General features: G+C 43.7%; 2 protein-coding genes across 2 annotated transcripts; both read right to left on the bottom strand.

Moving 5' to 3' along the window:
• Positions 1-17,066: 17,066 nt before the first annotated feature.
• On the bottom strand, positions 17,067-20,263 carry LOC132589685 (olfactory receptor 10Q1-like). The gene is made up of 2 exons (XM_060262417.1): positions 20,182-20,263; positions 17,067-18,040 (listed from the first exon to the last, which is right to left on the bottom strand). The coding sequence occupies exons 1-2, from the start codon at positions 20,261-20,263 to the stop codon at positions 17,067-17,069; spliced, it is 1,056 nt and encodes a 351-aa protein (XP_060118400.1).
• Positions 20,264-24,889: 4,626 nt separating this feature from the next.
• Positions 24,890-25,866, bottom strand: LOC132589684 (olfactory receptor 10Q1-like). The gene has a single exon (XM_060262416.1). The coding sequence runs from the start codon at positions 25,864-25,866 to the stop codon at positions 24,913-24,915; it is 954 nt and encodes a 317-aa protein (XP_060118399.1). The 3' UTR covers positions 24,890-24,912.
• Between the last annotated feature and the right edge of the window lie 930 nt (positions 25,867-26,796).

Below are 26,796 nucleotides of genomic sequence, written 5' to 3'. Positions count from 1 at the left end.
CCTTTGCAATGTTCTAAAGTTCCAGTCATTATAGGGTTAACATTGTTCCTGATTCTCTATTGTCTGCATGACCTAGGAAGAAGATACTGACTGCTGTCAATCAAGGTCTAGAAGCGGGAAAACCTGTTTTTGTTTGTTTGGTCAGTTAGTCAGGTGACTTCCTTTGTTGAGGCAGAGAGGTCAAGAAGAAGGAGGAAGTAGCCTCCATGAAGCATGTAGTTTTCAATGTGTGAGGATGTAGTTCTTTAGTGTTTGTTATTTTCACCTCCCAGTACCCTTTCCCTGTAGAAATAAATATGTTTTTGCTTTTTCATGTTAAATGCCTCTCAATGATTATTTGATCCAGTGATCCATCGCACTGCTTGAGATAAAGAAATAGAATTTAAAACAGAAATCACTAACATGAACCAGTGTCATTGAATCTGAATGTGAAAATACCTAGAAGTCATTGTGAAGCTCTTATGGAAAAGCTAGTCTCCTCACCTCTGTATCTCTCCTTCAGCCCTTATGCATCAGTTGTGGTGCTCCAATAAGAATAAATTATATCAAAATCCACAACTCACCCCAAGATGACAAGCTGGAGGTTCTGCTGTTGTTGCAAAGGTTTCTAGCCTTTGCTGAACTGCTTGAGAAGCTTGTGCATGTGGATTATATCAGAATGGAGGCTGGTGGAACTCTTCCTGTGAAAACAGATATATAGAAATAAAACAGTATCCAGGCAAAAGGGATATTTGGCTACTGTGTCCTGCTGTCTGTGAACTGCTATGGATCTATGGATGAACAAGCTTATCTTTCTAAGTCATATTATCTGTAAAATTCCCAGAGTGAATCCTTCGGTTTCTTTGACTTGTGGCACATGGGACTGAGCCCACATCTCCACAGTATAGTCAAGGACTGTTCTCAGCCCCAGGGGCAGCTCTAAATCTTTAATTGCCACAAAATTGTTTATACTCTGGCTAGTATTTGAATGTGAAACAGATATAAACATATTATGGAATTTCATAAACATTACTTACTTGAGGATTGATGCAGAAAGGCAATACTGCAAACTTGAGAGGTTTTATATCTTGATAAATTAACTTGGCAACATAAAAAAAGCTTTGCTGGATCAGACCAATGGTCCATCTAGTCCAGTTTCACACAGTGGCTAACCTGTTGCCCTGGCCAAGAAAGCCAACAAACCCGGCATTGGTGCCAAAGCCTTTTCTGGATGTTATCTTGACCTCTATGCTCTGTTGGTTAGCCCTTCAGGGCAACTGGTTGTGAAAAGCAGCGAGAAGATTAATTCTCTCAAAAATATGATCCATATACAATATCTGTCCTAGGCAGCTTTACAGCATGACTGGGATGTGCTTTGTCAGAGTGCTTAAGGGACAAACTTCATAGCACACAAATGTGTAAGTTCTTAAGCCTACTGGCCTTTTTGGAAGAGAAAAATCTGCTTCCAATAAAATCTATATGAAGCAGAAGAACCACCAAGAACTGAAGACTGTGTAATCTTGTGCAGGCTCCCTTCAAAGCAGCCATTTTCTCCAGGGGAGTGGATCTCTGCCAGCTGGAGATCAGTTGTAAAACTGGGAGATATCCAGTCCCCAGCTGGGGCTGGCAACCCTACAAGTAGGGGACCCATAAAGGGCATCACATTTCCTCCACTTCTACTAGTTCATCTTTCCCTTCCATGAAAGAAGTGTTGCCAACTTCTCCAAATATTACAATTGATCTCCAGGCTACAAAGATCAGTTCCCCTGGAGAAAATGGCTGCTTTAAAGGGTGGATTCTATGGCAGGGGTGGCCAATGGTAGCTCTCCAGATATTTTTTTGCCTACAACTCCCATCAGTCCCAGCCATTGGCCAAGTTGTAAGCAAAAAACATCTGGAGAGCTACTGTTGGCCACCCCTGTTCTATGGCATAGTACCATGCTGAGGCCCCTCCCCAACCCCCCCCCCACCATCCTCAGGTATTTCCCAGTATTGACAAACCTATCTGAAAAATAATTTTCAAATACTTTATATTTTTCTGCAAACCTGGGACTTTTTTGGGTTTGTAGAAAAATCTGTCTCGTATCATGTTTATGCTCCAGTTTCTGGATTAAAGTATTCAAAGGTTTGGCTGCTTTGAGTATTAGATAAATTGATACTAACTTCTGTCTTTATGTAAAGTATTTTACCTATGCAAATAGTGGAGTTATATTCTTAAAAACAGTAGGACTTTATTCTGACTAAACACAACTGAGCTTCGGGCTAAAGTGCTTAATACATTTAACTGGAATTTCTATTGAAGCCATGAAATCTTCCCCGTTTGAATGTACCTTTATCATTCAGATGAAGGTTGATGATAACATCACCCTGAGCCTGCCTTGGCGGGGAGGGCGGGGTATAAATAAAAACTTATTATTATTATATTATTATTATTATCACTACATAAATTTTTGTTCAGTTTTCAAAAATAATTTATGTTCCTATCAAAATCTGACCAGAGTCTCTTTCTTACTGTACATATGTGCAAGGAGTTCTCACCAGCTCTTCAGTACTGTCATTACAAGTTAAAAACAGCTGGGCTCAAGACAGAAGGGCTGACATAAAAGGACAGCCAGCATCAGAAGAATGTATTCCTTCTACTTTTGCGTGTGTGAGGTGTCTGCAAAAAGAAGATTAGGGTTTCTTAGCTAGCTCAAGATGTATATTTATTTTGTGTTTACGCAAGATAATATTTTAATTAATAAACAGAATCTTAATTTTTTTTTAAAGGCACCCCATTAAACAGAGCTGCCTGAAATGAAGACCACCTATCAGAGTTATGCATAACCTCACTCCCTGACATTTTGTTGTTAGTTCCACTTCCTGTGGCAGCCATGTTGTGGCTGTAATATTAACTGAAAATATTGTGAAAAATAACTAATACTGAATTTTATTACAACTTATAATAATTATATACTAAATCAATGTAGAAGTCTCTAATAAGTCAAACAAGCATTATAACAATGCAATGGATTTCAAATGGCAGTGAGCTCACAATAATGCAATCCAATAAAGTGCTTGTGCAAAAATGTCTCTATAATCCTTCAAAGTCCATAAAGTGCCAAAAATGTAACAACTGGACATCACTGCCCACCTCCGACGTAGCTTGCTATCTGTTCAGCTTGTTTCAATCATCTTCCTCATGGAGGGGTAGTTGACAGTCCATAATTTTCATGTTCTAAACCTATATTCATAATATAATAATAATGGACCAATATATGAAAATAAACAAATTATGACTATGATATAATAATAGATACACTCAACGACTTGCAGGTTTTAACAGTATGAACCAGCACAATATTCTTCCAGTGGAGCAAAAATCTCTCAATGAACAACCAGTGCCTGGAGCTTAAATGATTACACACCCAATTGACTAGGAACAATAATATGCATTATTAAAGCTTCAAACCAGAATTCCACATAACACTTTTTAACAAATTATAACAAAAACCACATATTAATCAGTTACAAAAAACAAGAGAAAAGCACAGAAAAAAAGAGTAATCCAAACTGTTGTTCAACCCTGGAGAGGCAAGGTATGCTCCTCAAAGTAGCCATTTTCTGTAGGGAAATTGATCTGACTTCAGCTTTCCATCTCCCCCTTCTCTCCTGCAGACTCTGCTTAGGAAAAGTACAGTTTTCTCCACAGTGTGAACCAAAGCAGGAGAGAAGGGACCTCAGCAGGTATAATGACACAGAATCTGCCTTACAAAGCAGTTGATTTGAAGACACCAATGGTGGGGGCTGTGAATGCCTTCATTTCGATGGGTGGGTGGGAAGACGCTTGCCCAGAGCCTCTTTCTAGAGCCCATTGTAGTTTTCCTCACAACAGGCCTTATTCCTAGTGATTAGATATCATAGAACCAGCACACACATCTTGCACAAAGAACAGGAAGCTGGGAGTCTTCAACACAAGATCTATCCTAGAATAACTATTTTGAATGCTTGAAAAGAAAGTATAATCTCTTTTTGTTGGATTGCAAAATACCATGGCAATATAAAAGAATTTAATATTCGAAGAATTTAAAATTGCCAGCAGGAATAATCTCACCTACAGTGTACCTGTGCCATTCATCAAAATGTTATTTGAAAAATTGCTTTGATTCTGTACTTGGAACATAAATACATATTAATGTGATGCTAAAACCCCATGCTGTGTGACTGAACAACAACAACAAAACCCCATGGACAGTAACAAAAGGCTAAAAGATATGGCACTGGAAGATGACCCCTCAAGTCCAAAGATGTCCTTTATGCTACTGGGGAAGAGTGGAGAGCAAGTACAACTAACCACAGAAAGAGTGAAGTGGCTGGGTCAAAGCCGAAAGGATGCTTAGCTGTGGATGTGTCTGATGGTGAAAGGAAAGTCCAATGCGGCAAAGAACAATACTGCATTGGAACATGGAAAGTAAGATCTATGAATCAAGGTAAGCTGAATGTGGTCAAACAAGAGATGGCAAGACTGAACATCGACATATTGGGGATCACTGAACTAAAATGGACAGAAATGGATGAATTTAACTCAGAGGATCACTACATCTCTTACTGTGGGCAAGAGTCCCATAGAAGAAATGGTGTGGCCTTTATAGTTAACAAGAGAATGAGGAAGGAAGTAATGGGATACAATCTAAAAAATGACAGAATGATCTCAGTCCATATCCAAGGCAAACCATTCAATATCGCAGTAATCCAAGTCTATGCCCCAACCACTGACACAGAAGAGACTGAAGTGGACCAGTTCTATGAAGAACTACAACACCTTCTAGAACTAACATCAAAAAAATATGTCCTCATCATCATAGGGGACTGGAATGCCAAAGTAGGAAGTCAAAAGGTAACCGGAACAACTGACAAGTTTGGCCTTGGAGAACAAAATGAAGCCGGGCAAAGGCTAATAGAATTTTGTCAACAGAACAAGCTGGTCATAGCAAACACCTTCCAACAACCTAAAAGGTGACTCTACACATGGACATCACCTGATGGGCAACACAGAAATCAGATTGATTATATACTCTACAGATAGAGTATATAAAGATAGAGAAGCTCCTTACAGTCAGCAAAAACAAGACCTGGTGCTGACTGCAGCTCAGATAATGAGCTACTCATTGCAAAATTCAGGCTTAAACTGAAGAAAACTGGGGAAGCCATTAGGCCATTCAGGTTTGACCTTGATCACATCCCTTATGAATATACAGTAGAGGTGAAGAATAGGTTTAAGGAACTAGAATTGATAGACAGAGTGCCTGAAGAACTATGGACGGAGGTTCGTGACATTGTACAGAAGGCAGCAATCAGCACCATCCCAAAGGAAAAAAAAATGCAAGAAAGCAAAGTGGCTGTCTGATGAGGCTTTACAAATAGCTGAGGAAAGAAGGGAAGTGAAAGGCAAAGGTGAAAAGGAAAGATTCACACAACTGAATGGAGATTTCCAGAGAACACCAAGGAGAGATAAGGAGGCCTTCCTGAAGGAACAATGCAAAGCAATAGAGAAATAATAGAATGGAAAGGACAAGAGATCTCTTCAAGAAAATCGGAGAAATCAAGGGAACATTTAGTGCAAAGATGGCCATGATAAAAGACAAAAACGGTAGAAGAAAGCACGGGAGTACCAGGAAAACATCTGTTTCTGCTTCATTGACTACACTAAAGCCTTTGATTGTGTGGATCACAACAAACTGGGGCAAGTCCTTAAAGAGAAGGGAATACCAGTCCACCTCACATGTCTCCTGAGAAACCTGTATAGGGGTCAAGAAGCAACTGTCAGAACGGGATATGGAGCAACTGATTGGTTTAGAATAGGAAAATAAGTTCTACATGGATGTATATTGTCACCCTGCTTATTTAATTTATATGCAGAGTACATCATGCGGAATGCTGGCCTGGATGAAGCAGAAGCCAGAATTAAGATTGCCGGGGAAAATATCAACAATCTCAGATATGCAGATGACACCACTCTAATGTCAGAAAGTGAGAACCTCTTGAAAGGGTGAAAGAACTTCTTGTTGAGGGTGAAAGAGGAGAGCACAAAAGTAGGCTTGAAACTCAACATAAAAAAACCTAAGATCATGGCATCCAGCCCCATCACATCTTGGCAAATAGAAGGGGAAGACATGGAAGTAGTGACAGACTTCAAATTTCTGGGATCCAAGATCTCTGCAGATGGTGACTGTAGCCATGAAATTAAAAGATGTTTGTTCCTTGGGAGGACAGCTATGGTGAACCTGGGCAGTGTAATAAAAAGTAGAAACATCACCCAGCCAACAAAAGTCCATATAGTCAAAACGATGATATTCCCAGTAGGAATGTATGGCTGCAAGAATTGGCCCATAAGGAAGGCCGAGTGCAGAAGAATAGATGCTTTTGAGCTGTGGTGCTGGAGAAGAATCTTGAGAGTCCCTTGGACTGCAAGAAGATCAAATTAGTCCTAAGGGAAATCAACCCAGACTGTTCCCTGGAAGGTCAGATGCTAAAGCTGAAGCTCAAATACTTTGGCCACCAAATGAGAAGGGAGCACTCACTGGAGAAGATCTTGATGCTGGGAAAGACAGAAGGCAAAAGAAGGGGCTGGCAAAAGATGAGATGGCTAGACAGCATTACTGATGTAACAAACACGAATTTGAGCAGACTTTGGAGGATGGTGGAAGACAGGAGGGCCCCATGGGGTCACAAAGAGTTGGACTCAACTGTGCGACTGAACAACAACAAACCTATAGCAGAGCAATCCTATGGGAGTGAATTAACTCAGGGAGCCAACTGACCCTTACACTGGCACAACTTGGAGTTATACTGGCAAAGGGACTTTTATGCCAACACAGGGCACTAATGCCACTGTGCTGCTGTGTCAATATCCATGTGCCAATATCCATGTGTGTGTAGCCACAGTTAGGCAGCTCCCTAAGCACTTTCAGTGCGGAAATAACCCCCAAAAAACAAGTACAAAGTTATGTGAGCAAAAATGCCAGTGTAGTCCATAGGCACCCATATTATGTAAAAAATAATTCCCCATACACAATGCTTGGGGCCCTTGGGAACCCTTCCAGCTCAGGATATGAACTACCGGTAATGGCACACCCAATCATTAACCTCCCTGGCACCAGTCTTACCATTCAGCACCCAATCATAGCCCCTCCTGGCCTACAAATGCTTCCAGCGAGTCACCACACAACTCGTGAGGTAAAGCCCATGGCATGGGATGTTGTCTGACATGTTAGGGAAACTGCTCTCAAAATAAAGTTGGGGAATTAGACTGAGAGACAGCTAGCCCTAAAAGGGAATCTTTGTTATCAATTGTATACCAGGCTCAACCGATCAGAGAGTCAATGCTCAATAAAGGACTCTAATTTAATAAAATCAATTGTGGTTTATTTGAAACAATAGTTCGTTCACACAAGGTATAAAATCAATCACACATTCATACAGTTCTAGGAAAAATAGAGAGATCGATAGGGGAACATAAAGGAATGGACATACAGGGCAATACTACCTCTCGCAGACTCCAATGGAAGGCTCCGATGGCGACGAATGAGGAAATGGGGGAAAGGTCCCGAAACTGATCAGGAATCGGGGGTGTTACTACCCAGCGGGAATGGGGGTTTACTGAGTAGAAGGCACACCTGTGGGTAGCTAGTCCACAGGTTATATAGAGTCACCTTAGTCCTGAGGGGATGGGAGGTGACTGGGAGTGGTAATGGGAGGTTCTGCTGATGACCAGGAAGGCTGGACATCGGCTGGACCAATGGTGGGTCAATGGCGACACCTGATTGGGTGTGTGCTTCAACCAATGAACATCACCTTCATCCTGGGCATCCTGGAAACTTCCAGGTTGCGACAGGGCCTGGGGCGGCTCCGTTGGTATCAATGTGGGAATGGCTGGGTGATTGGGAGGAGATGGGATTAACTGGGAAAGGGACAATAGAGAATCAGATATGCACCTAGGTATTCCGGTGTAGACAAAAGGGCTTGGTGGTATCAGGAGAGATCCTTCCTCTTTCTCAACTCTCCGGGGTGAAGACAGTTATTTAGGAAATCACTGGGCAATCAGGATTAATAGTGGAGCCATTAATCCATTCATAGACTAGGTGGGTTGCTTGTGGGCTAGGAATGACTCAAGGTGTGTACGTGAGGTTTCCACATCGAAGGAATGAATCCCATCCAGGCAGGAAGATGGCTACATGTGGTGTTAGCAAAACACAGTGGTTTCCATGCTTAGCGCTTCACACCGTTCGCCTGGACAGCTCCGTGGCGGCGTAGCCTCCTCCTTACCATGGCGGGTTTCACGCGATGGCGGGGAAACATTAGAGCGCGGCTGCAGACACTCTGTGCCTGACTCAAGCGCTTATATACTTGTTAATAGGTACACGGGAGTCTTATGTAGTTCCTGGGTAGCGTCACTCGCATTCACTGGCCAGGCGGATGCAAGCTTACTTCTCCAGGCGCCCTGGCAACCATGTTTGTGACAGAGGGGTCATTTTCTCACAGACAGCTCCCTGCCATGTGGACTTAGAGTGATCAATGATGCACAGAGAGGGCACTTAACAACACTGGGTGAGCACTTGGCAAGAGCATACCACAGGGAAAGCAAAGTCCACACTTTGTGGCTGACCTCTCCCAGCTTTCACCTCCAACAGGTACCCTATCTCCTCCGCCAGGAACAAAAGGGCAGCCGCACACTAACAGGTAGGCAAGGTACTCTTCCCTGGCACCCTTCCCCTCCTGGTCCAATGGCACTGGCAGTGAGCCACCCTGTCAACCCAGAAAGTAGGCCCCACAGAGCTCCCTCCCCCTTTTGCCCTATGCATAAAGGGGTGTGGGACGTGGGGACCAGCCCAGGACAACTGCCAGGGGTGGGGGCCGAAGCTGTCAGCTGTGCACTGATCTGCTTGCCTCACCAGTAGGTGGGGCTCCTCCTGCACACTACGCCAAGGCGGGTGTGAATGTGCCCCATCCTGAGTGCAGAGCCATCCCACACAATGCCTCTACCCGCTGGCTTGCAGGAGCAGTATTCTGATGCAGCTGACAAGATGCTCCCTCCATTCACTGGTGGCATGGATATGATTGCCAAATAGGTATGGGCACGGGACACGAAAATGGTGATTAATTTCGTTTCATGGTTTGTTGGTTTGCCCAGTTCGGCGGTTTGGTTCATTTCGTGTTCTTTGATTTTCCGAACAAATTATAGTTCATTGGTTTGTTTGGTTTGGGAAGGCATGGAACAGCCCCCATAGAGGACTAGAAAGCACTGGCACACTATGATGTGCCTGGCACGATGCCACCTGGAAATGATGTTATTGTGCTGGGCACGTTGTCAAGGGATGCTTGGGAACAAACTCTATTATAGTGAAACAACACAATGATAACAACACAGATTAATTGCCCCAAAACTAAAATTTTATTTCATGCACAGCACCATTTGTGGAACCAATTCATAATGAACCACAAATTGGACATTTTAAACATGAATCTGTTGACTCGTGCCCATCCCTAGTGCGAAACAGTTGAGACAGTGCCAAACAGGACAGTGCAAGCTTACTCAGGGATAGGGTCACAGCATCTGTTTGCCTCAGGGTCTGACAGGTGCACCGCAGGGAGGCCCTGAGGGACCACCCTGCCCCTGCAACACTTTCACTGAAGCCTGTTTGCCAGTGCTAATCCATGTATTTCTGCTTACCACAGGTGCCGATCCAACAGGGAAAGATGTAACCCCAGCCAGAGAGCAATGACCACTCTCCGTGCCCAGTCTGCAGCAGCAGCCTGCCACAGGTAGGGTGCACCGACATCCATCCTCATGGTGTTTGGAACGCATGCCCTATTTGGGAGCCACCCTGAGAGGGAAAGGAACTGTAGGCCTATGCCTCTGTGGCTGTTGGACATTTGCAGAACTGCATCGTTGTCTCTGCAGCCCTTTAGTAAAGTCCAGTTTATTTGCACAAATGAGGCTGTCTCTGTTTGTGGTGGGCTGTGGACTATGGGAGGGTGCAGAGGTTGGTTAACAAAACAGCTGATCCTTGCAGAAATAACAGCAACATGGCCCTCACTCTGACAAGACCAGAACCACAGGAGGGCAGATGGGGGACTGGGTCAGGCAATGGCATGCCCCCTTTCCCCCAGGCAACAGTATACATTGGCCTCGCAGAGATGGGAGGGAGGGCTGACCTCTCCTTGAGAACAAGGTGGATTTGGGGGAAGGGGCCAGAGGGAGGTGTACAGCCACACTTGGTTTCTCAGTCACCTGGAGGTGCTCGTCTGAAAGGGCTCTGAAGAGTGTCATGGATTCCCTGGGGGCTACCTTGGTCTCATAGGACCGCCATGCCTCGGGTCTACAAGGGAAGGATGCTTTTCATGGGCTTGCCCTGATGTTTGCCTTGGGCAGCTGTAATTTGCGCAGGAAAGCAGAGCTGGTCAATCTCAGGGGGTAATTTCATATGGAGGCCTGGAAGGGACACCCGGATCCCATCTACCTCGGGACTATTTGGATATGCAAATGAGCGCTCTGAGTGATGAAAAGCCACAGGAAATGGGCATCATAGAGGGCTGTTTGCAGAATGGATCAGTGGCATTCCCATTGTGAAGAACAAAAAAGGAAGGGGGACAAAAAAACTTAACCCAATAAATATTAATTAAAAACCTAAACAGTTAAATACATACAAATAGGAGGGCCCAATCCTCAAACGAGTAGATATAGAACATGATAGAAAGATGCCTGCCTGGCTGTCCTCAACAAGAGCCAGGGGTGTTCCGTCCTGGCCCCAACCTAGTGGAACTCTCTGCCAGATGACACTTGAGCCCTGCAGGATCTTGGGCATTTCTGCAAGGCCTGTAAAACAGAGATGTTCTGCCAGGTTTTTGACTGAGGACATTGACAGTTGGCACCTTTCCTTTTCTGTCCCTCCCCCCAAAGGCTCCTCCCACCGGTATGCTCCAATATCCTGGAAAAAGAACTCAATTGGCAAGATATCATCAGGGTCATTTTATTGTAATTTCATCCTATTGTTATGTTTATCTGTGTATTTCTTGTGTTTTAACTTGTATTTTACCAATGTACATCTCCCAGAACCTGGCCTAGGCTGGGATGGGGCGTTTAAGCAAATAAAATGAAATAAATAAATAATCTATAATATGATAAAAGCCCTTTTGCCTTGACAAAACCAAGCAACCTGACTGGGTGGGACTGTGATGCACTAACCTTTGGCTCTTCAAACTATTACTCAAGAGTACCATTGGTTGAGTCCGCTCCTCTCTCCCACCCAAGTGGCTATTGCTAGCCAGCAAAGCTGATTCTGTCAGTAAAAAGCAACCAACATTAGTTCTGGCAGTTACTGGCTCTCCCTACTCTCCCGTTGGCTGAGCCACCTGTCACACTGATTCACAGAGGAGAGGAAGAAACCCTTCCCTCGATTGGCTGAGGGAAGGAGGAGGAGGAAAACAGCTAGAGAAAGACTTCCCTTGATTGGCTAAGGACTACTCCCTATCCTTTGGAAAGAGGAAAAATGACATCCTGTGGCAACAAACCAGAGAGAGAGAGTGAAGTCCTGTGCTTAAGACCAACAACATTATCAGAGACAGACTGTTGGTCTGAAAGGTATCAGTGAAGACCTCTGAGGGAGAAGTCATTGGTGCCAGTCCTGATTACAGCTGCTAGTTCCAGATTGGTGGGAAATTCCTGGAGATTCTGTGGTGGAGTTTGAGGAAAGCATAGGAGTTAGGGTTTCAGCGCAGGATCTGCCAGACACAGGTTCTTGCTGTGGAAGCTGACGGGGTTATTTCAAACCAGTCATAGACTTCCAGCCTAACCTGCCTCACAGGGTTGTTGTTCAGATCAAAAGGGGGAGAGAATGACGTAAGCTGCTTTGGTCCTCTTCCACATATTGTCCTTTCCCTAGGCAGAGGCTGTAGGGAGGGGGGAGGTGATGGAAAACTGAAGCCAGAGGGGCAGATAAAGGGAAGGAAATAGGGTTGCCAACTCCAGGTTATGAAATTCCTAAAGATTTAAGGAGTGTAGCCTGGAGAGGGTGGGGTTTGAGAAGGGGTGGGACCTCAGACAGGTGCAATGCCATTTCCTCCTGGGGAACCACTGTTGCCGGAGATAACTCAAAATTACAACTGCTCTCCAGATGGCAGAGATCAGCTCCCCTTGAGGTATATGTGTGGGGGTGGGGAGTGAAGTGGGTGGGAAGACAGCAAGGGTGGGGGGCACTCACCCAGAGCCTCTTTCTAAAGCTCATTATATTTTTCTCCACAACAGGCCTTATTCCTAGTTAATAATAATTATATAGATAATACAGGTTATTAAAATATATGTATTAATTACAAATGATTTAAAAACAGTTATAGGTCAAATGTCGCCTCAATAAGAATGAAAAACATACATTATTCACAAACATGACCTTTTGTGACCTGATGCATTTTGGCCAACTGACCTTCTTCAGTGGTCAAACACAGGGTTTTTTTGGTAGAAATAGCCTAGCAGGAACTCATTTGCATGTCAGGCCATAACCCTTAAACCACTATTGTTTCACACAGGGCTTTTTATAGACAAAGCCCAGCAGGAATTCATTTACTTATTTGACCACACCCCCTGACACCAAGCTAGCCAGAACTGCGTTCCTGTGCGTTCCTGCTATATATATATATATATATATATATATATATATATATTTTAAAAGCCCTGGTCAAATGTAATTAATACACATCGACTTAACGTTGCAATAGTAAGACAAAATATTAATCAGCATAGGGCCGTGAAAATTATATAATAATTATCAATAGCTCAAGGCTAAGGTATATGACAGAGGCCTCATATAATATCACCCTGTGTCCTAATCAGGTGCATATACCAATTGTATTGCAATAATATGCCTTCCTATTTTGGTCCAAAAAATACAATTTCAAATGCAATTTGGAGTTCATGCAGGGCTTTTTTTGAACAGGAACGCACAGGAACACTGTTCTGGCTGGCTTGGTGATGGGGTGTGGCATAATATGCAAATTAGTTCCTGCTGGGCTTATTCTACAAAACCCTCTGTGTGAAACAATGGTGACACCAGTGGGCATGGCTTAATATGCAAATGAGTTCCTGCTAGGCTTTTTCTACGAAAAAAGCCCTGAGTTCATGTATTGTAACGGGGTGAGCTGACCTAAATTACGTACCAGTTCTCTCCGCAGATTATTCCTTTGCACATACAGCCCCCTCCTGCTGGGTGATATCCACATGGGGATAGGGCAAGAAAAAGGATCAGTGTCTTCCCATGGTGCATCACCCAGCCTCTGGGTGCCCTGAGTGGTTCCCTACACCTCACAGAGTGGGGATGCTGTCACAGGACCATCCTTGTAGGTCACTGAGGGGGCCCCTGGATAAAGTATCAGCCAGAGCAACTGGGCCCCACTCTTACCCCCACAGAAGAGGGTGACTCTGCCATTGTCATGCTCTCATATCCATAGTCAGGCTGCTTCTCTGACACCTCAGGGACCTCACATCATGGGCCCCACGTCCACATGTCCAGGCAGGAGGAGATGCAATTGGGTGAAGAGAAGGTCCAAGGAGGCTGGAAGAGGCAAGGTGGTTCTTAGGGCACCACAGTGTGTGCACCTAACTGGGAGCACCAGCTGACTATCTACCCTCTTCTCCTCCTATCCCTAAGTCTCTATTCTCTGAGGTATGCTGCTAATGTCATGGACCACCTCTGCATCCTCCCTACAATGAGGCAAACAGCAACAGTAGCCTCTGTGGCCCTGTGATCACAGGGCATCACAGAGACCATGGGTCCAGCAGCTGAGGGGGAGGCAACAGCAGGCAGGCTCATCTTTGGACGGTAGCACCCCAGGCTCCCCAGACACAGGGGAGGCTAGGGTTGGCAAGGATGAGGCATGTCCCTGAGGCAGATGCAATGGCTGCAGGTGGACCAGACAAGGTTGGAAATCTGGGCAAGGGGGCCATGCCTGGCACAGCCCATCCCACACACTCTGTCATCTACATGGGCAGTGATGAAGTAGGAGCAGCTGGAGAGCTGTCATGAGTGGTAGGAAGGGACAGCAATTAATGGAGGGACTGGCAGTGGCTGTCATGGTGACTACTGGGCACCTGGAAGCAGTGTTCCCTCTAAGTTGAGTTAGTGTGAGCTAGCTCACAATTTTTAAGCCTCTGGCTCACACATTTTTTTCTTAGTTCAGGAAAAATGGCCCCAGAGCAAACTAATTTATGCAGTAGCTCACAACTTTCATGCCAGTAGCTCACAAAGTAGAATTTTTGCTCACAAAACTCCGCATCTTAGAGGGAACTTTGCCTGGAAGGACTGCTTGCCATTGAGAGGGAAGTGGATGAGGGACAGAGGTGCCTTGAAAGGCTGCTGGGAGATTTCTCAGAGTTTATATGAGCCCTCATGGCACTCACCCACCCACCCTTCCTTGCCAGTACCCACTCCTGCTCATTCTCCAGCCGGTTGGCATAAGTTGGTGTGGAGATGCCCTAGGCAGAACCAGCAGTTTGCTGGATGGTACAGTCACTGGCGAGCTGAGGGCAGCTACAAATCCAGTGTTGTGATGACAGGCCCCACCCCGTTCCAGTCTGGTCCTTGGATACCCTTTGCTCTGTGTGTACAGTGAGATAGCTTGGGGTGCCTTTTGGGTAGACAGATCACACATCCCTTCCCTCTGTCAGATGCCTGGTACTTCTAACGGGAGCCAGTCCCTTTAAAATGGGGTGCTGCTGACAAAGAGTAAGGTTCCTCTAACCCTGTCATCGCAGGGGCATTGAAGTTTCAACAAGGAACAGGCTTGGCTTTGTTGAAAACAAAGTTTCCTTTTATTGATTACAGCAATGCATTTCACTATGCAAGTTCGTTGATACTAATAACGAGAGGGGTGCAAGCATGAGCATATATGGATACACATCAAAGCATAGGGGTTTTAAATCATTTCCCATGATAAAACTGGGGCTCCTCTGTTGAGGATAGCCAGGGCGCCATCTGTTATCTCCCACCTACATAAATTGTCTCTCCTCCCCTGCTGTGGCCTTGCTCATCTCTGCTAGGCACCTGGGAACCGGCTAGATGTTTTGCACTTCAAAAGGCCTTTGGCACCTCGGTTCCTCCCTCCCGGCCATCCTTCACATTCCTCTACAACCCTGGGGTTAGTACAGCAAAAAGTCATAAGTTAGCAGTAAATAAACAGTGCAGGTAATAAAGTAAACTTCAATGTATACAAGCTGACATACTGCCCCCCCTAAGCTGTTGCTCGGGGCTTGTCTGGGTGCAGTAGGTAAAATTGCTTCAGCAAGAAAGGAGCATTTAGGTCAGAATGTTTCACCCATTCATCACAGCTAGGCGGAAAGTGGCGCCAGCGGACTAAATAGTGCAAAACCCCCCGTTGCAGCTTAGCGTCCAGGATCTCCTTCACTTCGTGGTGTTTCTGGCCCCTCACCAGAATAGGTTCCGGCTCGGAGCTCCGAGGATGCCACTTCGACCCACCCGGATCGCGACAGATAAGACTGCAATGGAAAACAGGGTGTATTTTACTGAATAGCTTGGGCAAGTCCAGTTCTACAGTCACTTTGTTAATCACTCTCTTTATCTTGAATGGACCCAAAAACCGGTAGGCTAGCTTCCGTGAAGTCTGAGGCACGGGCAGATTCTTGGTGGAAAGGAAGACTGTCTCCCCCACCTGGAAGTCCCAACCCGGGCTATGTTTTTTGTATCAGAACAAACTCTATGCTAAACTCTCCAAGTGCGAGTTTCACCAAAAGGAATTGGATTATCTGGGATTCCGGGTGTCGGACAAAGGGCTAGCCATGGACCCGGCCAAAATACAGGCAGTATTAGACTGGGAACCCCCGAGGACACGTAGACAGCTCCAATCTTTCCTCGGGTTCGCAAATTTCTATAGGTCGTTCATTCAGGGGTTCACCAAGGTGGCCCTACCACTGACAGACCTGCTCCAGACCAAGGGGAAGGGGCCCGAAGCGAAAAAACCCGGGGCCAAGCTCGCATGGACTAAACAGTGCCAAGAGGCGTTTGACACCCTAAAGCACCTATTTACCAGCGAGCCGCTGCTGGTGCACCCGAATGAGCTTAAGCCCTTCATGGTGCAATGCGACGCCTCCGACACGGCTGTAGGAGCAATATTGATGCAGAAGGATGGGGAGGGTCACCTACGGTCGTGTGCCTACATCTCGCGCAAATTTTCAAACGAACAGCAAAATTGGTCGGTGTGGGATAAAGAAGCCTACGCAATCACATTCGCCCTAAAAACCTGGCGATCGTGGCTGGAGGGCACAAGGGTCCCGTTCGAGATTTGGACAGACTCATGCTTGCACCCCTCTCGTTATTAGCATCAAAATGTTGCACCACTTCTGATGATCGCACTGTTAGTGGGATCCATTCAGACTTCCTCCTATGGCCTCTAGACCTTGACAGGCAGTCAGTATTGTTTGTCACCCTCTCAATGGCCAGCCTTAATCCATTTATCACTAGAGCAATAACAGTTACCCCATCTCTTCTAAATTTTGAATCTGTTCCTTGTTCTCTTCCTGTGGTTTTTAAAAATTCTGTTTATTTTCCTCTTGCACTTGTTTTATAACACCCGCTCGACCTTTAGCATTTCCTATGTAGATTCCATATTTTTTGCACGCTGAGCTAAATCTTAACTTCCTTTAAGTTAGTAACTTCCAAGCAAACAATCTATTTTCCAGTTCGATGTATTATCTCACTTTAGGTTTTTTCTTTAAATACAGCAAACTGATGCCCTTAATGGAGTATTTTTTGTTTTGTTGTAAGCCACCCTGAGTATGTCAGTGGAGAAGTAGATAAATTACATGCACTAATCTGACATCCACCACCACTTTGGAACCTGAGACTGATTCTGCATTAGCCTTTGTCCTGGTCTCATTCTCAGTGCTCAGGTTTGCATGAGGCAGGGAGCAAGCAGGAAACATGCAGCCCTGCTCCAGAGAAGCCAATGCAAGATCTGGGGGGGGGGGGAGAGCCACCATGAGGAGCCTCGCACAGAAGAGAGGCAAGTGCTAAGTGCAGAATGAGTTTTAAAGCATATGGAAATCAGACTTCATTGGGCTGGGATACAGAAGTCCTCCTCATGACCTTCTTCAGGGCCTGCTTGACATCCTTGTTCCTCAGGCTGTAGATGAGTGGGTTCAGCAATGGAGTAATGAAAGTGTATATAAGAGCAAGTTGCCAGTCCTGTTCATCTGAAGAGCTTGACTTTGGACGCAAGTAAACAAGACTACAACAGCCGTACTGCAGGATCACTACCGTCAAGTGGGAGGAACAGGTGGAGAAGGCCTGATGCCGACCAGATGTAGAACGGATCCGCAGAATGGCAGCCACAATGTAGATGTAGGAAATGCTTATCAGAAGGAAAGGGACAGCTAACACCATGATACCAACACTGTATAACACAGTCTGATGGATATGAGTGTCGGCACATGCCAGTCGCAGCACAGGAGGCACGTCACACAGGAAATGGTTAATCTGAGGCTGGTGACCACAAAATGGCAAGGTGAAAATCATAAGTGTAAGTTCCAGACACAGTATAAGGGAAAGCACTAGACAGCCAACAACCAACCTTGTACACATCTTCCAAGTCATGATCAGGATGTAGCGAAGTGGGTGACAGATGGCCACATAACGGTCATATGCCATAACAGCCAACATGAAGCAATCTGTGCCACCTAGTGTTGTAAAGAAGAACATCTGGAGGGCACAATTTATAATGGGGATTGTTCTGTGGACATCTAAAACACTGGCCAGCATTTGAGGCACTACCACAGTGGTGTAACAGATCTCTAGAAAAGAGAGGTTGCCCAAGAAGAAATACATGGGGGTATGAAGGGTCTGGTCAGTGCAGACTACCCAGATAATGGACACATTACCAAGGATAATTGTGAAATAGAGCAAAAGGAAGATTGTGAAGAGAAGATGCTGTAGCACAGGAATTGTGGAGAATGCCTGGAAGATGAACGCAGTAGCAATTGATTGGTTGCTGTAATTTGGGTCTGTCAGGTTCATTTCATCTGTTCGTAATAAAGAGAAAAAAATTATTCCCAAAGTGTTAGAAGAATCTGAGGAAAGATTAACACAGAAGGCTCAGGAAAGAGAACAGAAGCGTGAGGAATAAAGTTTGAGTCTAGTGGCATCTTTAAGTTTTGTTCTGTGTAAGCTTTCATGTGCCTGCACACTTCAGATATTCACAAGGAGTTATTAAAAAAGAATTGTTGAAACTGAAAATGTTTCTTCAAAACTTTTTCCCAGCTTCCATAAAAAAAATAGATTTTTTTCGTTAGTAATGTGACCAAGTCACAAGAACAAAATAAATCATGAACCTGCCTTGTACTGAATCAGATTGTTGGTCTATCAAGGTCAATATTTTCTACTCTAACTAGCAACAGCTTTCCAGGGTCTCAGGAAGAGGTCTTTCCCATCACCTACTGCCTGATTCTTAACTGGAGATATCAAGTAGGGCTCCCAAGCCTCCAGGCCGGGTGGGGATTCTCCCATCTTGGAGGTTCCCAACCCGCCACATTGGGCCGGTGGAGGGAAACTCTCCCAACATTGCTGGTGCGATGATATCACTTCCAGGTGATGTCATTGTGCTGGCAATGTCACGTGCGGCCGCTCTAGCCATTTCCAGGAAAACTCTATGGTTTCCTCAGACGCTCTAGCAATTTGGGAAGGAAAACACTATGGTACAATAGGTTTTCCTGGAAACGGCTAGAGCAGCCACATGTGACGTCGCTGGCATGATGATGTCACTTCCAGGTGATGTCATTGTGTTGCGTGTGCGCAAAGCGTGCAAGCAAAAGTCCCGCACCAGAGAATGCAGGAGACTTCGCAACCCTAACATCAAGAGTTGAACCTGGGACCTCAAGCATGCAATGTACATTCTCTGAGCTACAAACCCTTCCAGCAGAAGGAGCAATGGGGAAGAGCTGGAATGCTGGCTGGAGGCTGGGTGCTTCTCTGCTGTCACCAGATTACTAACTGAAGCCCAGTTGGGGCCTAGTAATTTGTGTTGTATTGGATTTATAATAGAGTTTAAGCATTGCTTTCAACATAGCTATCTACTTCCATTACCCCTGTTTTCACACAAGGATCCCTACCTGAATACACACACATAATGTTAAGCATGGCTGAAAGCTTTCTTCTTCTTGCTATGTGTTGTATACATTTACTCTGTAGTAACCTGTCTTTATTGATTTGTGGAAAGGGGGATGTTAGTAAAATGGTAGTTTACATTTTAAAATTTGAAGAATATTAACCTCACAATTAATCTGGTTTCCATTACAGAATACCTGCAACTGTCAACTCAAAGTATTTCAATAGTGAAAAAGGCAAACTCCATGTCTGTAGTTATTACAAAAAGGGAATGAAAATAAGATGGCCAAAACTGTAATGCTCTTGTAAACACATACTGTATGTATGGCATAGCCTCATTTGGAATAGTGTGTTCAATTCTGGTCACTATATCTTTAACGCTAATACTGAGCTGGATAAAGTGCAGAAGAGGGGAACAAGGATGATTAAGGAACTGAAATACCTTTCTTATGAACTTATGTCCAATCTACCAGGGCTTTTCTTAGGTTCTTACATTCTTATGGTCTCAGAATAAAACGTAATGCAGCCAAGCAAGCTGATTACATTAGAGAGCGGATGAGAATGACAAATGATTTTTTGAAGAGAGGATAGCCACAGGAGATGGTTGGGCAAGCAGCGAATAGGGCGGACTGCATTTTATTTGCCCACAGGGCAAATTTCTCCTAAGATGTTGTGGATGGAATGATTTAACTCAAATATGAAATCCCATCAGTGCTCTTTCTAAAAGATTTCAAGCAGCCTACGTCCTCTATATATACTGTAACATCCAAAAAATTCACATCCTCCATATTGGCTGTGGCTATGTATCGTATGCTCGAGTTAATTCCATTAACCCATTTCAAGAATGGCTCCACCATAGATGATTCTTTAAGCATGGCAAAAATGTCATCAATAAAGCGAAAATACAAAAAAACCCCTTCAAAAAAAGGGTTCTGGGTGTTGCTATATATATGGAAAGCTCTTCTAACTCTGACATAAACACATCTTGAAACTTAATTCCTCCCTCCCCCAAGAATTATGTTAGTAAATTCCAAGAGTACAAAAGTGGGAGGTTCTTTACTGGTTCTTAATTCCAATGTTCTCTCAATAATGCTACGAGCTTCCTCAAGAGGAATGCTCATATAAAGTGCCGCAACACCCATGGTGAGCAGAATTGATCCTGCAGATTCTATTTTCTGAATAAAATCTCCTGTGTCCCTAATGTAAGATTTCATGTGCTGAACCTTGGCCTTAAGAAAGTATCTGTGTACTGCCAAGCAGGTCCTACTCAGAGAAGAATCATTTTGAACATTCAGATTAGGAGCCCTGGCTCTCAATTCCAGTTTAGATATAGTTGGTTTTTGTAGGCTGTAGATTCCAAAGTGTCTATGTGCATGAGATAAAAATTAAAATAAATAAAAAAATTAAATTATTATTGGTCATTAATTTAAATTTAAATATAACATTCGTTTTTTATATTACGTAGTAGGGGATTACAATTCATTCAATTTATAGAATAAAAATCATTTCTGATAATTTTATCGGTTATACAGTGGGATTTGGCAAGGAGTTTTAGAGCTGTTACACTTTTAGTGTGATTTTTAATTCCTCAGCATTTTTAAATTAATTAAACTCATTAAAAAATTTTTACAGATATTTACCAATGTACCGTTGTGCAGTTACATCCTATGGGGACTTTTGGACTTATTTTGAACATTTGGAACTCTACTGAGCCCTTAGAACTGATACAGGTCTTTATTTGTGAAAGCAACATAGAATGGAGTTGGTGCTCCTTATGTATTGCCCAGTGGTTGCTTCTGTTGTTTGAACGAGTCAGCATGTGGAATTAAATGTGTGAATTGGTTTACTATAATTTTCTAATGAAATTGTTTGCAGCAATTTTTGGGCTGTGTGCCTCAGTGGCTTTCCCTATGGCATGCTCTGTCTGATTTGGCACAAGATTTTCAGTATCTATATTTTATTCATTTTCTAGCCCATTTGAATATTCTGTTTTGCTGGGGTTCTATTTGACAGGGAGGAAAGATTCAAGGAGCACCTCCTGCCCAGGAAAAGCCAAAGCTGGCTAACCAGTCAAAGCTGGTAAAAGGCACTCCTGGCCACAGCTGCCATCTGCTTATCCAGCAGCACGCCTGGGTCCAAGAGCATCCCCAGACTATGGTCCTCTTCCTTTTAGAGGAGTGTAACCCGATCCAGAATGTGTGACACCTTAAATCCTTGCTCAGACTTCTGCCCACCACTAGCGCTTCTATCTTCTCATTATTACACTTCAGGTTATTAGTCTGCATCCCAAACTGCCTCCAGGCACCAGTTCAGGTTTCCATTGTGAGAACTGTCCATTGATTCTTATTCTTTGCCTTCTGTCATTTAAACAATTTTTAATCCATAAGAGAGCCTGTTTTCTTATCCCATTACTGCTAAGTTTACTCAGGAGTCTTTGGTAAGGTACCTTGTCAAAAGGTTTTTGAAAATCCATGTATGTAATGTCTACTGGGTAACCATTATCTACATGCTTGTTCACTTTTTCAAAAGAGCTCCAAAAGGTTGGTGAGGCAGAACTTCCCTTTGTAGAAGCCATGCTGGTTTTCCCCTCAGAAGACTTTGTCCCTCTATGAGCCTAACAATTCTGCCTTTGATTACAGTTTCTACTAATTTGCATGAGACAGACAATAGGCTGACTGGCTGACTGGCTTGTGGTTTCCTAGTTCCCCTCTGGATCTCTTTTTAAAAACTGGTGTAACATTTGCTACTCTCCTGTTATAGCAGCTGAATTTAGTGATGGGTTACATATATGAGTTAGTAGATCAACTATCTCACATCTGAGCTCCCTCTTGGGTGTATACCACCAAGACCTGGAGATTTATCAGTTTTTAATTTCTCCAATAGGTCTAGAATAGGGATGGGCACATGTTGTGTCCTAGGCTCAAATGGGAGAACTGTTACTTTTGGAGGGAAGCTGAACAAGCCAAAGCTTGTACTCCACACCAGGGTTCCAGAGAAGGCCTAAGTGTGCCCAATCAGGGGAAGGATTGAAACATAAGTAGCCAATTAACATCTAGGCTCATACTGTACCCTGATAGGCCCTTAGGCCCCTGTAAATAGCCAATCCATGTACATAGTTAAGGACCAATCAGAAGGGGGCAAGAATTGTATAAAGGAGCGGGAGGTTTGAATAGAGCTCAGTCTGTGTTTGTGTTCCTGAAGTAAAGCTTGCTGAAATCACTCTCTGACTCTGGTCTCTTACTGCATCGACCCCAGTACTTTACAGCACAAATTGAAGTAAAAACGGCAATTTGTGCCTAAAATAGCTGATTCATGGTTCATTCTGAACTGGTTCAGGTATTCACAATATGCACGACTCGCAGAACGAAGTGGCTTGTTTTTTGGGTGGCTCCTCGGTGTCATTATTGGTGGGAGATCCTCCCTGTGTGCCGTGATGTGACTGGCGTAATGATGTCACTCGTAAGTAAAGCTATTGCACCAGGCCCATCACCCCGTCCAACATGTCTGGTGTGATAGTGGCACTTACGGATTATGTAATCATGCAGGGCACATTGACAGTGTGCCAGCACTTTCTAGCCCTCCTGAACCAAACAAACTACGATTTGTTCAGAAATTTTAAAATCACAAAACAAACTGAACCACCAGTCCGGGCAAACCAAAGAACCATGAAATGAAACGAACCTTTCTTTTTGCTTTCCTTGCCCATCCCTAGTCTGGAACTTTATCTCTGGTCATCTCAGTTTGGCTCAGTTCTTCAGATTCCCTTCCTTAAAATAGAGGCTGTGTCATGGGTAGGTGTACCAGCAGTATACCATGATTTATGGTATTGAAAGTTGCTGAAAGGCCCAGGAGAATCAACAGATTCGCTCTCCCTCTGTCCATTTCCTGGTTCTAGTCATCCACCAGAGCAGCCAAGACTGTTGCAGTTCCATAACCAAGCCTAAATTCAGATTGGAAGGGATCTAAATAATTTGCCTCATCCAGGAAAGCTCAGTCTAGCCGCCACCCCTTCTATTAATAACTTCTCCCTGTAGCAAAAACTGGTGGGGAGTCTAGATCCCATCCTGGGATGGCAGTTGGACCTGTGCTCCCTCACTCACCCATATTCTATTCCCTTTAATCCATCCTGAGTAATTCCAGGATGGATTGGATATGGTAATCACTGCTACCACTCTGGTAAGAGGCACTATCAACCTGGAAGAGAATGGAGGACACTTCCTTCCTTCTTGGTTCCCCTGGTCAATGCTTGAACATCCCAGTTGAGTTTGAGATGTGAACACCCCAGGAAGAGTTTAAAACTTTATTGAACAGATTCCCTTTCAAACACAGCAGCAAGAGATGCAGAAGCTTCTGGTTATTTGCAAGAAAGAGAACAGTGCAGAAGTCATTAGAAATTTGCATAAAAATCACTGCAGGCATGGTTTACAGGACACTACAAAAGCAAAGTTGCATAGCGATCAGCTTGCATAAATGAAGCAAAGGCATAGCAGGGTTTTAAACAGTGCACATTTGACAATAAGTAAAAACAGTATGGCTAGACTTAGCCGAATGAGTAAGAGATAATTAGGCAAGGCAAAACCAGAGACTGCCCTCATGTAGGTTTCTTGTCCCTTTCATCAAGATGCACCCAATTTACTGCAAGATATGTCAGGATCTGATGTGGGGTAGTCGATCTGTTGCTTTGCAGGGGATCATCTTTGCCTCCAAATATATTCTGCTTATATATTTGTGGAATGCCATCAATATGCAGATTGCAACTTGGGCTTTTTCAGCTGCAGCACCACTATTTTAGAATGGACTGTCTAAAGTGTGGGTGGGAACTGTCATTTCTGGTAATCTTCAGGAGAAAATCTAAAGTTAAATTATTTAAAAGTGCCCTTGTCAATTACCCTGTGGTTATGTTGATTGTTTGAATCTATTTTTGTTGGGTTTAATGTTTATGGTATTACCTGTATATCTGGAAACCACTTTGAGGGTATGTTGGAAAAGTTACATACATTTCCAGTGAATAAAAAAAAAAATATAAGTCTCTGGCACTCTTGCATCCTTAGAAAACAAGATGTGGTGATGCTTGGACTAGAACTTCTAACCACTTAGCCAAGTGGAAGCCATATAAAAATATCTGGTCCAATTACCTTTGTAAGCCAAGCAGCTATGAAAAGCTTCCTAATCCAATATTTAAATTAGATAGTTAAAATTAACTATAATATTAATTCATATTTAAGATTTATAAAGTAACTTTCCCAGTTGGTAGGGAACTAACTACACTAATCGTGTAGTTTGTAATTATATTGCATCAGATCCAGTTATACCCTTCCCCTAAATTGGATCCAACAACACCATTCAGCTAAATCTTGCTTTGACAGAGAAATGCTCCAAGATTTTCTTCATTAGATATAGCAGAAGGGATTCACTGGATACAATTTCTAAGGCAATAGTAATCCATTGTAAGGCTACACCAAGGTCTAGATATGGGCTTTAACATCTGTATCTGTCTCCCCCTTGCCATCAGCTAATAGCAGTTTGGGAGATAGATGTGGAATATCTGCAGTGGGAAAAGATTAAATGCCCTATCCCCCAAGAGGTGAAAGGTCCAAATCAATTGTTTTCTGCATCAGCTCCAGCTTGACTTTGAAGCATGAACAATGTAATTCCATGATGTGACAGAACACTGGGAACTAACCTGTGTGTGGGTAGGTATAAATACACTAAGCAAAAATAAGGAAACTGAGCCATCTTGTGAGGACTTTATCATACCACAGATGATTGTGGCAATCAGATGTTAATATGCCTAAGATTCAGCAGTCTTCCTCACAACCTTCTTCAGGGCCTGCTTGACATCCTTGTTCCTCAGGCTGTAGATGAGAGGATTTAACAGTGGAGTGACAAATGTATATATAAGAGCAAGTTTCCGGTCCTCATCCTCTGAAGAAGTTGACCTGGGACGCAAGTAAACAAGACTGCAGCAGCCATACTGCAGGATCACTACCGTCAAGTGGGAGGAACAGGTGGAGAAGGCCTGATGCCGACCAGATGTAGAACGGATCCGCAGAATGGCAGCCACAATGTAGATGTAGGAAATGCTTATCAGAAGGAAAGGGACAGCTAACACCATGATACCAACACTGTATAACACCGTCTGATGGATATGAGTGTCGGCACATGCCAGTCGCAGCACAGGAGGCACGTCACACAGGAAATGGTTAATCTGAGGCTGGTGACCACAAAAGGGCAAGGTGAAGATCAGCACAGTCAGTTCCAGTGACAATGCAAGGGCAAACACTGCAGAGCCAACAACCAGCCATATGCACACCTTCCAGGTCATGATCAAAGTATACCGGAGTGGGTAGCAGATAGCCACATAACGATCATATGCCATAACAGCCAACAAGAAACAGTCAGTACTTCCTAGTGCCACAAACAAGAACATCTGGATACCACAGTTTGCAAATGGGATTGGTCTATGGACATCTAAAATACTGGCCAGCATTTGAGGCACCACCACAGTGGTGTAACAGATCTCTAGAAAAGAGAGGTTACCCAGGAAGAAATACATGGGGGTGTGGAGGGATTGGTCAGTGAGGGCTACCCCGATGATGGATACATTGCCAAAGATAATTGTGAGATAGAGCAGAAGGAAGAATATGAATAGAAGACATTGTATCTCCGGAACTGTAGAGAATGCCTGGAAGATGAATTCAGAGGGAACGGATTGGTTGGTCTGGTTTCTGTGTGCCAGATGCATCTCATTGCCACTATTAAAAAGAAACAATGAGTTAATCTTTGATATGTTATTCAAGTTGGCCTTCCTGTTCAAATTATAGGTATGAGATTATCAGTTATGGAATCTATTTTGTCATCTTTAGACTTCTCCATCAATTTATACAGTAATCTCAAGTTATGATGATTTTGTTGTTGTTGTTTTTTTAAAAGCTCATTATTTTTAAGCAGAAAGCTGAAGGACCAAGACTATAAAACCTAACCTAAGGTTGTGTTATGCTTTCCTTCACTGCCCTCTATTCATTTCCACAGAGTTCCCCAACATACAAATTTCTTTCTTCTGGAATTGCTACCATGTAGTTGTCCCAGACTGTTTTGGTAAATCACTGCATACCTTTTGGGTTACAGGGGGATTGTGTTGCTATGAAAATTTATTTTAACAGCATTCTGGACATTTTTATACATGAGATTTAAAATCCATTTTGATGCATAAAACATGTTGGCTAGAAGATACATTTGAACTCTCTTCCACATTCTGTTCCACATCCACAAATTCACACATGGTACAAATATCACTATTGTTTTGAATGGTAAGTTGAAATGACCTCAACATGCAAATTACCGTTGCTGACACTGCCATATTTTTCCACCTGATAGAACTACTAGCTTGTTTTCCTGTTATAAGCAAGGCACCTATGTGACTATCATGGACAGCTTTTGATTCACACAGGAGAAAAGAGAAAGTTTCTCACTGCCGTGCTATGTCAATGTTTTGTTCATTGTAAAGCTTTTAGAAAAGCATTATTTTCCTTTAAATGGTGAGCTCCTCTCCATCTAAATACTCAAGTAAAGCACTATCACATTTTTTTCCAACCATTCTCCAAGGAGCTGACAGTTTCAGACATGGTTCTCATCTTCTTTACCTTAACCTCGCAATAGCCTGAGACTGAGAGAA

The sequence above is a fragment of the Heteronotia binoei genome, chromosome 21, assembly GCF_032191835.1.
Source record: "Heteronotia binoei isolate CCM8104 ecotype False Entrance Well chromosome 21, APGP_CSIRO_Hbin_v1, whole genome shotgun sequence".
Classification (NCBI taxonomy): domain Eukaryota; kingdom Metazoa; phylum Chordata; class Lepidosauria; order Squamata; family Gekkonidae; genus Heteronotia; species Heteronotia binoei.
This window is presented reverse-complemented; position numbering and strand designations above follow the sequence as displayed.